The sequence below is a fragment of the Coptis chinensis genome, chromosome 5 (assembly GCF_015680905.1).
Source record: "Coptis chinensis isolate HL-2020 chromosome 5, ASM1568090v1, whole genome shotgun sequence".
Taxonomy (NCBI): domain Eukaryota; kingdom Viridiplantae; phylum Streptophyta; class Magnoliopsida; order Ranunculales; family Ranunculaceae; genus Coptis; species Coptis chinensis.
The window spans coordinates 42,325,289-42,338,327 of record NC_141460.1 but is presented as its reverse complement, the minus strand read 5'-3'; the positions used below and the strand labels follow the sequence as shown (position 1 = coordinate 42,338,327).

The window sequence follows — 13,039 nt, the reverse complement described above, 5'->3', positions numbered from 1 at the left end:
ATTTACGAAGGGTGTTATACTACGATACAATATGAAATTGATTATGTTGAATTTAAACTACTTAATGCTATGGAAATATGATTGTTTTGAATCTAGATAAAGGATTAGAGGGGAATTGAATCCACCTCGAATCCAACTTAATAACCTAGCATAGATTCTTGTATCTCGATTCTTACGTCCTTACGGCAAGAATTTCAAGTTCTAATCCCTAGTGTTCATGGCATTTCTACCAAATACTAACTAGCATGTGAGGTCGTCCACCCATTCTCATGGCTTAATCACGACCTTCTAGAGTGGAATAGATTCACAATGCTTCAAGACTATACCACTAAGTTTTCATCAAGCTTCATCAACCCCTCTAATGGAGGTTTTAGCCTTGATTCATCAACCCATCATTTCCCATTGAATTATAACTACACATCATATTAAAATTCTAACTTAACTAATTTAACTAACAATGCTTCAATCTACTTAAACTACGAAATGATAATCAACAAGAATTAAAACTAGATCTATAAATTGATATAACAAAAATCGAAATTGACAGAAATAACTATTTTATTTATCTAATCAATCAAGAACAATGATTCAAAGACTTAATCTAAAACAAGAATTGGAAATGGAACTTAAACTTAATTACTCTACTGAAAAACTAGATCTAGAGTTCTATATAGTTTTAGGTCTAACTAGCTACCATTAACAAAGATTTAAGCTTTGATTTTTATACTTTCAGATCCAAAAATCGTGCATGGGCTTGGAGCCATGTTTTGGGCCAGAGAATCAGGCCCAAAACCTAATTCTTTCAGTCCAAAAAGGCCTCTTCAGCTGCAGTTGGATTCAATAGACTCTTCGTCCACTTTTGCTCCTCTGATTGGATCAAAACTTAGACCATTGGAAAGCTCTTTCCGAGCCGGTCGTTTTGACATAAGGTAGGCCCCATTCCGAGGTCTGAGTCCAAAGATACACGGCCTTCGAAGTTCTCACGGACTTGTGTCTTTATTTTACGCCGCGTCGACTTTTCAGCTTTTGACCGGGCTTTAGAAAGGCTTTGTCTTCTTGAATCTTAGCCTTTAATCACGGAACTCCTTAGTAACCGACCTTTGCTCCTTTATCTCACTAAAGTGGCACATTTCTGCACATAATTGACTTTGAAACCTGAAATGCATAAAAACACGTAATCAGTGTTAACTCTTAATTATTACTCACATAATTGGTCTAAAAGTATGACTGTTACAGGGTTAAAACTACAGTTTTGGGCTCTTATCATCCTCGTTACTAACATAGTTGTGAATCAACCTCGGCATGCCAGGTGTATTCACTATAACCTCCCTCCTCGCACAATCTAAGGTAACATGATAACGCGTCAACCAGTCCATACCAAGTATGAAATGGAAATCCTCAAACCCCAAAACGATCAAGTCTACCATAAAGACACGGTCTAAGAAACACAACTTAAAACCTTTGCACTCGTCATTTAAGGTAACAGAACCTCCTAATGGTGTCTCAACACACAAGGGCTTAGATAAAAGGGTAGTTTTAAAACTTTCTTTCTCAACATATTGATGAGACATAAAGGAATGTGAAGCACCCGAATCAAACAAAACTCTGAATGTAAACTGAGATGAACTAAAGGTACCTTCAACATTCCCAGGTCCTGGCATAGCTGCATAGGCTCTAGCACGAGTGACTGGTGCTGGTGCTCTGTTCTGCTGATTACCCTGCTTGGTAGGGCAATAACGAGATAAATGACTCACCTACTTACACTCCCAGCAAGCCCTTTCAACAGGAACTATGGCTCTAAGCCCGGGTGCGAGGTAAAAGTAAATCTTCGGGTCGAAGAAGAGCGGGAGCTCGACCCTGAAGCTGGGGACCCTGCCTCTGCCACTGATTCCCCTGAGGTCTATAGCCTCCAGTCTGCCCCGGTGGCCTATAACCACCCTGCTGTGTAAATCCTCCCTGGGGTCGGAATACACCTTGTTGATGGAGTTCTCCCTGAAACCCCTGAGGTATAACATAAGGCCTAAACCTATTCGGCTGCCTGCTCTCAAAAGGCCTAGGACCAACAATTAGTATCTCATCAAACTTCCTCTTCCCCCTCGACTCTCTTAGGACTGCATTCTGCTCTACATATCTCAATGCCAAGTCCAACACACGATCAAAAGTGTCCCCTGTCAAAAGGAATCAACTTGCTGGACAAGTGACTCTCTAACCCACATATGAACTTTTGGTTTTTCTTCTTGTCAGTATCCACAAGATAGGGAGCAAACCTCGATAACTCATTAAACTTGGTCATATACCCAGTCACAGACTTCCCATCTTGAGTCAACTCAGAGAACTGTTGAGCCAACTGCTCTTTTACTGCCTCAGGAATGAACTTATTCTCAAATCTAACCTTGAAGTCCTCCTAAGTCAAAGTTCTAGTGTCCAGACTAGGGGTGAGAGCTCACCACCAAAACCTAGCAGCGTCATCAAGTTGGTGAGCTGCCAACTCCTGCTTCTAAACCTCAGTAAGCTACATACGCTCAAATACACCTTTCACAACTTTGAATCCACGACTCCGCTACAATTGCATTCCCAACACCAGTAAATCACTGCCCACCAAGAGTACCAAAATCCTTATTGCGCTTAGCAAAAGGATCTCCCTGAACAGGATGGTTATTCTGCATAGCCTACAACAACTGATTCAACTGTCCTCCTAACATCTGTACTGGAGTGTTCACTGCAGGTCCAATAGTATTACCATTATGTGTCTCAACCATGATCTACAGTTCAAACAAAACTCCCATTAATATTCACATATATCCAAAACTCTCAACACTATAACCCATATTCCATATCCGAGGATCACTTAGACTTTTTCAATCTAAGCTAACCTAGGCTCCGATACCAAAAATGTCATAGCCCGGATTTCTAAACAATTACAAAGTGAATATTTGAAATATAAAAATCTCAAACATCACTCGGTTCAATTGTCTAAAAACCCAGGCTATGACGGGGTGGATACAACACATGTCAAAACCTAAAACCAACATCATACAAGAATCTACTTAAATTAAAATAATCCCAACAATTTTCCACCATCACTTTATTAAGCTATCTCCCATCCAAACAAAACATAAAACAGACTCTCTGAATAATAGTCCTCACTACCATGTTCTCATGTCATGCTAAAAAAATATAAACTACATTATTACATCCTTTCAATAAGAATCAGACCTAAAAAAAGAACTAATGGACTGCTCCAAGTAAGAATCCAAATCACACACCGCGGTTCCACTGCCTTCCACCTATGTTCCCAAGAACACACCCACGTTGCCAAAACAAAGCAAACATGGGTCAGCAAAATGGAATTTGCTGGTATGAGTAAACTAACCACAAATAAACATTTCCAATCTTTACTTATCAAACTAACACCTTAAATATATCATAATATAATCATTCTCAGTTTGGAAGACAGGTAGTTCCGTCATTTCAACCGGCATAGTCCCAAGCAAGACTCCCATCTTATTAACTCGTTATAATAACTTGTTTTGATAACTAAGTAATTGAACTAAAACTTACCGATATCCACTGCTGTATTAGGGTAGGACCGCGTCCCTGCAAAAAATATTATTAAGTCCTACCCTCCTGTAAAAGAAAGTTAGAAATCTTATATAACATATATAGATCTCCTATAGGTATTCAAATGTAAGCCCAAACACACTCACATAATCAAATCAATTTCTCTTATCAATTAATCAATTACTTTTCTTATACACCTACCTTTTAGTACCTACTCCACGATTTGCACTCCACACATTTGCCAAATCACACATTCCTGTGTGCCTCTCTCCCACCGAATACCTCAATATCATAGCCACCTCTGGGCTTTCATACACATATTTCACAGCCTCTTTGGGCATAAAACTCAGGTCATTCATGGCACATTCAATGAATACCATAGGTCATTCCCGCCACATTCAAGGAATACTTATCATATCACTAATGGGCCATTCATGGCACATTAAATGAATGCCCTGGTTCATTCCCGCTACATCCAAGGAATACCCAACCCTACATTCCCGCACACTTAAGGAATACAACTAACCCGCAAGGCGAATACCTTAGTTCCTCTTTAGGGCAGTCCAAACAATCTGGTCATTCATGACACATTCAATGAATACCCATATATAACGCTAACGGACTATTTATGGCACATTCAATAAAGGCCCACCTAACATATGACTGCATCAGTCATAAAACTCAATTCCAAAACTTGAGGCGTGGAGAGTTCTAAAAGGGTGCGGTAAATTTGTTTACACATTATTGAACTTTTTGCATATATTATTTCAGAGAACGACGGAGTATCTTGATTCATGTATTTTTGGTTTACGCGTTATTAATTTTATAGATGTATAAGTGTCATAACATTGTGTATCATAAAAGACTAACATATCACAGAGTAGTAAATACACGTACATAAGTATATTTAGAAAGGTCTTAGCCTAAAGTCAAGCATGCTAATAATCCTAAACCTATCCTAATAGACCGAATCATAATCCGAGGTAAAAATTAAGTTTGGGTCAACTGGTCAAAGTCAACCCTAGTCAATAGCAAAATCAAAGTCAACACGCTTAATAGTCAATAATCAACCAAAAAGTCAATGGAAATGATCAACTAGACCTAAACTCCTCTAACCCAAAAGCACAACTCCAAAGGCCCAAAGTCTAAACTTAAGTCCGAAAAAAGAAAATTCAAAAATTAAACATTCAAGCCCACCCACGAAATTCGGCCCAAGCCCAACAACAACAAAAACACTGTTCATCTTCCTCTCTCACACTTGTCCAGCGCATCCACCACCAATCAACCACCACCAGCCACCGCTAGCCACCACTAGTTGACCTAGCGGTTTGGTTCCTTTTGCAAACCCCTACATACCTATACTAACAAATCGTGATTCCCAATCCTAGGCTAGGTCACCTCTTCCAGCGCCTCCACCACCACTGTAGAGCTCGCCGAACCACCACTCACCTCCCAATCTAACTGAAAATAACCTACATCAAAACCCCTACTTCTTTAGTTCATACAAAAACCAAGTTCATTGATTCCCTAAATTCCTTCCTCAAACTGGATCTACATTTTCGACCTCCATTAACGCCCTATTCCCAAGCTTCAACTTCAGTCTCCAGCGTACAATCAAACACCAACAATCAAATTCAAACTAACAGTAGAACATTCCCACAAAGTTCCAACAAAACAGTCATTCCGACACAACAAAAATTAGGACATTTTGGTTTTGAGGTTGAGCCATTGACAACCGGTGTCAAGGCTTCGACAATCAAATTCAATGCTCTACTTCGTCAGAGTTTTATATACTGTAGTACTTCAAAATTTGTATCTAACAGCCGGCACCATTAATAGAGGTTACGAGCTCTCAAATATGGAAAACAGTATGACAGATATGATTAGTAGAAACAAATATTAAAAAAAACATCTTCAGACTACTCACTGTTTTAAAACCGAGCGGCGAAAAGTTTAAACCCGAAAAGACCGGCGTCGTCATTAAAAAAAAGACGATCTTCCTCGTTCAAAACCTTTTCAATAAAACTCTCTTTTTCTTTTCTAAAACTCTCCCTGTGTTTTTCCCCAAGAAACTCTACTTGAGAAAACACCCTTTTTTTTTTATTAGTTTTAAAAACCTTACCGAAACACAAGGATAACACTTATCTAGTTACTTACAGGACTTTTATCCCTAACATGATAGTTATCATATAACTATTTTATCTATTTTCATTATTATTATTATTATTATTATTATTATTATTGGAAAACAAATAAAAACACGGGGTATTATACTCCTAATCATCTCGTCACCATAAAACGGCGTGAAGCGGTCGGCCGTAAACTCTTGTTCCGACAAAATCCTTCGTCTTTGAGCCATTGAGATTTTGGAATGATTTGGGGGTTTAAATGGAATGTGGGGATGGAGTTTGGGACTCCCTAAATAACAAAGCAAAGGTGGTGGCGCGGCAGTTCGAGTTTTTTCAAAAAATTTACTATTTTGGCAGTTACAATTGTTGAAGATGGCGGTGGGGAGGTTGTGAGGAAGGTTTGGAGTAGGTTTAACTTTGGGCGTGGGTGTATTTAGGTTTTCTTTGTTCATTTTTTATTTTGGTTAGGGTTTGGAAGCTTCATTAATGGCGGAAGTTTAAAAAAAATATCGCGATGCTATTTTAGAATTAGAGGAAGGAGTCGCACGTGCATCACACGTGTGTGCTTTGGGCCCAAGCCCAAATCGATTTTCGAAATTCGTCGATTTTTCGCGCAACTTCAACCTAAAATTGCCGATTCGTTACCGGTTTGATTTTTGCGAATGAGATATGGAAACAATCAAGAGAGAATTTCCAATCCAATGATCCATAAAACACTCTATTCCGACCATGGGTGACAAATGAGAAGATGAAAAATGCCTTGAAGTGCGTGCATGATGTAAGTTATGCGAACGAATGAAATCTAATTTCATAGATACTGTCAACCTAAATCGAAATACGATTAAACGGCCTAAGCAACAAAAATGGAAAGTTGAACAATCTCAGATGGAAAACGAATACCCTACCCCCAAACAAATTTTTGGCAACGAAGTTTAGAAAATTTGTTTTAACGTGGGTCTATTAAGGTCAGATTCCCGAGACTTCCTCAATTACTATGTTTATGATTTTAACAATTTTTTTTTTATAAAAAATATTTAATATAAGAAAAATGAAAACAATAATTACATAATTCACACCATAGAAGGACATGACTCAAAAACCGAGAAAATATGCAATAGTGGAAAACGTGAATTATGTTAATCGTGGACTTAGGATCCGGTACTTACATCCACACACTCCATAGGGAGGGCCCAGTTACTTGAATGATTAACTTACCAATATATGGAACTGTAAGGATGTACACTAAACAACAAAATGAGCCGTTTATAGTCAGATACTTGAGACTTTAACAAATAACTAGATATATATATATATACCCTGCAGTTTTCCATATATCAACAACCTAAAGAGTTTTGGGTCTTCCCATAAATAAATAACTTGGAATACACCCCCAAACAGAATCAAACACCAAGATTTCCTATGACGTAACTTAGTGAAATGGAAATGAAGTCTGATAGATCTCGAACGTAACCGCGCATGCACCTTCTTTTTCATCATTGAATGAGAGGGTGTCCAAGTGAATAATCGTGAGAAAATGGATGTTTGTGGAAGATATGGTGGATATGGATGAATTTTAGACGTAAGGAATGGAAGAAATAAGAATGTGGGTTTGGAACAAAACTCATTTATGGTGTACGTCGGAACTGTCTCAATTCTGAAAATGAAAGTGTCAAGTGCCTTTTCCTTGGGAATTATTTCTGTATTAAGAGGATTTAGAAAATCATTACATACAGAAGAAACAAAAGGGCCAAGCGCAAACTCCAGGTTCCTTTGAAAAGGTGGAAGATGGGGAATATTGGTGATGGAAGATGAATGAGTGTCAGCTAGAGCTCTCAGGTCTAGATTATTAGAAGCCTTGAGATATGCTAGACATTCCTCAATAGGTGGGTCAAAACAATCACTGGGATAGAGGGTGAAAAATTCATCTTTCGTCATAGCGTCAAGGGATAAATGGATGTTGGCAGTTTGGGACTCGCGAGGTGGCAGGGAAGAGTTGCAAAAGAGTTGAAGGAAATCTTCCTCAATTTCCTCTACGTCCAAGGAGTCCTTGTCAAAGTTGGAACTTCCAAAAGGAAGGAATTTGTGCATCTGGTAAACCGGAAACGTGGTTTTGAAATAATCATGAGCTAAACTCTTGATCATGCTAACCTCTCCATCGATATTCATGTCAGGAAACTATTTGATCGTTTTAAAAACATTGACCTTAACGGAAAGATGGCCAAATGACAAGGACATCGAACCATCGTGGCAGTTTATAAGCGCGTTGGCAATTGCCAAGAAAGGGCGCCCTAAAATGATCGGAACAGAGTCGTTAGCTACTTTTGTATCGAGGATAACAAAATCTATAGGATATTAGAAATCCTGAATCTTAACCAGCACATTTTCAACTACACCCTTAGGATACTTGATAGACCTATCAGCTAATTGCAACGTCATTGTTGTAGTTTGCATCTCTTGTAGACCTATTTGTTTATATAAATAATAAGGGAGTAAGTTAACACTTGCCTCGAGGTCTAATAAAGCAGTGGTTGTGTGAGTATCTCCTAAGGTGCATTGTACAGTAGGACTACCAGGGTCCTTGTACTTAACGATTCCATTGTGTTCCATTAAAGTTGGAAACTGTTCAGTTAAAAAGGCGTCTTTAGGAATCTTTGTCTTACGCCTAGTAGTGCACAACTCTTTAAGAAACTTAGCATGGTGAGGTAACTTTTTAATCGCTTCAAGAAAAGGTAAGTTTATCGTTAGATTTTTAAAAACTTCCATAATCTCGTCAAAATTTGTATCCTTGTTTAACATAGCTAATTTCTGAGGAAACGGTAGTTTCTCTCTATATTTAGCATATGGATCAACAGGATGGTTAATCTTGTTTTTTGTTTCTTAGGCTGTGGTTTAACTAGTACCTCTACAAGGGTAGGATCTTTAGTTATCATTTTGGTATCTAGTGTAATATCTGGTGTAGGGATTACCGGTGGGGTAACTATAGACATAGTTACTTTGTTATCAACCACTCTGCCTGAACAGAGAGTGGTTATGGAATTTATCTCACCTACGTTTGTATTTTCATTACTAGTATTATCGTTTACCTAAAAGGCTGTGTTTGGTGTTTTAGGATTAGGTACCGCTTGTCTTGGAAACACACCTTTAGGTTGTACTTTCTCTTGAGCTAACTATTATAAGGAAAGTTGGATAGCTTGTAAAATCTGTTGTTGAGATTGCATAAAGGTATCGAAATGATCTAGTTGTGGAGGAGTGTTAGCTATAGTTTGTGTGACAGGAACTATGTCACGTTGATTATTAATTGGTGGATTTTGATAGTTATTATTATTAACCGGAACGATACCTCTATTAGCATTATAATTATTATTGTTATAATTATTATAATTACTCTGACCTTGTCCTTATCGTGGATGAGCTTGGTTGTTATAATTATAATTATCCTAACCTTGTCGTGGTGGGCCTAGGTTATAATTGTTTGCTGGCCTAACATTTTGATTATTAAACCTTGAAGGTATTACTTGTTGATTATTTCTCCAACGGAAGTTGGAATGTTGTCTCCAAGGGGCATTAGGAATAGGATAACTACTAATTGAGGACAATCGTGGTGGGCCTAGGTTATCTTGTTGTAATGTTTGTTGTTCGTAAGCGAGAGGACAATAGTAGTCGGGATGCTCTAGATTCAAACAGAAATTATATAGATTGGTGTTGACATTCATGACGGGGATAGGTGTTTGTTGAACATAAATAGCCTCTACCTTTTTAGTTAGAGATTCGATTAAATTTTTAAGTTCAGGATCGCGTTTAATCTCAAACATACCGGCGGCCTTTACTGTTGTAGAATAACTAGCATTGTGGGAGATATCATCACTACCCCCCCAGTTATTATTACGCTTAGTTTGATCTTCTAAAAATTTATAAGCCTCTGAGGCTCCCTTACTTAGAAAACTACCCCCATTCATTATGTCAAGAATTTCTTTATGGTGGTGTAGAAGTCCTTTGAAAAAGGCACGAACTAACGTGTCTTTCGCTAGGTTATGGTGTGGACACTCTATAAGAAAATCGTTGAAATGATTCCAAGCCTTTGAAAATGATTAATGAGGATTCTGTCAAAAGAAATGAATCTTGGAAAGCATTTCATCGGTCTTCAGTGGTAAGTAAAAATGTTCCATAAATAGTTGAACAAATTTAGCCCAAGAGTCCACAGAATTAGGCGCTTGGGCAGTTAACCAAGACGCCGTCTTATCGGCTAAAGTGAAAGGAAATACCCTTAGTTTAATTTGTTCAGCACCAATCGTAGGATGGTGGAATGTAGTAAGGACTTGGTCAATCTTACACATGTGCTGATAAGGCTTTTCATGGGCTAACCCATGAAAAACAGGTAACAAATTAAATATATTTTGGGGGATTCGGAAATCCCCCACTGAGTCTGATAGAACGATGCGAGATTAAGGGCTATCGTTCAAGGCTTTGTAAAAGTCAGAGAGAGGAGACTCTCTTTCTTCAGCCATTATTTCAGGTGGTGTATGTGGTATATTAGCTAGAAGTGTAGTGAGTGGTATACTAGAAAGGCGTGTTTGTTGACATTGTCGGTTGATTACGTTAGGCGTTTTTCTTCGGTCTGACCTTAATCTAATGCAAGGCTAAGGCCAATCTTAACAAAACACAACAACACTCCAAACAGTCCTGATATGCTAGTATGAAACTCTAACAGGAGATGCGAGGTGTGGAAGAAAAGAGTACCTGAATGCCTCCTTGCTTCACTTATGAATAACGTCTTATATACACGTGCTCAGTGTATATAATAAGTTAGAACACTGAAAACCTTGAAGAAATGGAAGTTTGAAACAAACCTGTGGAAATCGGGCAGTTTCAGCAAAGGGCAGGTCGCGCTAAAAATAGGCCTAGGTAGGGTGCGGTCGTGCTTTCAGTCAAATTTGGAGTTCCGACATTTGGCCGGGTCACGCTCGAACTTAGCCTTGGTGGAGACGCACGGTCGCTCCGGGGAAAAACTCAAGGTCCGGCACTTCAAAGACGGAGGGCTTCGAAGTTTTGCCTTCATGAAGGCACGGTCGCTCAGGCCGACTAAAAACTGGAGTTCCAAGCATTTGGGCGCGGGTGGCGCTCGAATTTAGGCTGCCTAGGGCACGGGTCGCACTCCGTGTAATTCTGCAAGGAAAAATTTCACTGCTGAAATGGACAACGATAGTTAGAATCAAACAAGGGTGGGTGGGTTTTGGGACTCTGGAACACTAACAATTCTAAAGAAAACAATACTAAAGGGAACTAAGATGGCAGCGGCGCTATTTGATAAATGATAAAAATTTAATAATTCTACTCACGAATAAATGATGAAATTCAAACGCAAGTAAAACTAAACTTTTTCGAAGACAGTGTTTATCAAAGATTTCTACTCTCGAATCTATCGAAATAGAATGGAGTAAAAGATTTGTTCCACTCCTAGTTCCTTAGTATTCGATGTTTTCTATGACTATCAATCCTACCAAAGTCAATGAGAGTTTTACGAAGGGAATTATACTACGATATGAATTAAAATAACAAGATACTAACTATAATGATTCAACTATGAAATGCTACAGAATACTAAGGTTTGAATCTAGATAACAAATTATGGGGGATTGAATCCACCTTGAATCCAACTTAATAAACTAGCATAGATTGTTGTAATCCAATTCTTATGTTCTTACGATAAGAATTGGTCTTTCTAATCCATAATCAATCATGGCAATCTCTACCAAATAATGAATATCATGTGAGGAAGTCCAACCCATTCTCATGGCAAATCAACAACCTTCTAGAGTGGAATAGACTCTTACAACGATTCTACACTACCCAATCAAGCTTTTATCAAACCCCTCTAATGGAGGTTTATCCTTGATTCATCAAACTATCATTTCTATATGAAATTGAATAAGACATAATATAAAGATTATAACTTTATTAAATTGAACTAAACAATAATTCAAATCTAAATTAACAACTAAGAAATCATTAAATAACAAAATCAAAATTTTGAATAACTAACTATTTTACTGATCTAATGAATAATAAACAATGATTCAAATAACTAAATTAATGATCTACTTGTTCTAAGCTAATTACGTGAACATAAAACTAGATCTAAAACAAGATATGAAAAACTAATTAATGGAATATAAAACTAGATCTAAAACAAGATATGAAAAACTAATTAATGGAATGAAAAACTATATCTAAAAACTATGCTCTAATGTCTACCTTCTATCTAATCTACTTCATGCTTAAGAGCTAAGTCTTGTGTGTGGAACTGGAGGAGACTAGATCCACATTTTCGTGCATGGGCTGAGGATCCATGTTTTGTGTTAGAAAATCGAGCCTAAAGCCCAATTTCTTTAGTCCACAGGGCCCTTTTCAGCTGGCTTTGACTTTAATAGACTTTTCGTCCACTTTTTCTCCTCTGATTGGGTCAAAGTTTAGACCATTGGAAAGCTCTTTCCGAGCCGGTCGTTTTGACATAAGGTACGCCCAATTCCGAGGCCTGAGTTTAAAGATACGGTCTTCGGAAGTTCTACTGACTTTTGTGTGTTGTTTCTGCCCGCATTGACTTTGACTTTTCAGCTTTTGACCGGGCTTTAGAAAGGCTTTTTCTCCTTGAATGTTGGCCTTTAATCACAGAACTTCTTAGCAGCCAACCCTTGCTCCTTTATCTCGCCAAAGTGGCACATTTCTGCACATAATTGACTTCAATGCCTGGAATACATAAAAGCACATAAGCAGCATTAACTTTTATTTATTACTTGCATAATTGGTCTAAAAGTATTATTGTTAAGGGGTTAAAACTACTGTTTTGGGCTATTATCAGTAGATAATACCGGCATGAAGGAGTTTGATGACCTCTTCTCGAACTACTTCCTTCATCTTCGGATTAAGCCTCCTCTGTGGTTGCTTAGAAGTCTTTGCATCCTCTTTCAAATAAATCCTATGCTGAACTATCATAGGGCTGAACCGCTTGATATCATCAAGTGTCCAACCAATAGCTGTCTTATATTCCTTTAAAAGTGCTACTAACTTGGATTCCTGCTCCTCCATCAAATTTGATTGAATGACTACTGGGTAGGTTCCCAAATCTCCTAAAAAAACATACTTGAGTGTAGATGGCAAAGACTTCAATTCTAGGTTAGGCGACTCCTTCTTAAGCTTTTTAAATGGTCCATCAGGCGTAGGTGATTCAAACATTGCTTTGAACTTGCTATTATCCATGACAAGTGATGAATCCAAAATCGCATTGATTGCTTGGACACTAAGTTCCTCACAGTCAGAGTCTGTCAGAGCTTTCAATAACTCGTCAGTAGGAT

General features: G+C 38.1%; 1 protein-coding gene across 1 annotated transcript; it reads right to left on the bottom strand.

The window, feature by feature from the left end:
- Positions 1-1,244: 1,244 nt before the first annotated feature.
- On the bottom strand, positions 1,245-1,661 carry LOC147497554 (uncharacterized). Its single transcript, XM_086562926.1, has one exon. The coding sequence runs from the start codon at positions 1,659-1,661 to the stop codon at positions 1,245-1,247; it is 417 nt and encodes a 138-aa protein (XP_086419052.1).
- Positions 1,662-13,039: the final 11,378 nt, after the last annotated feature.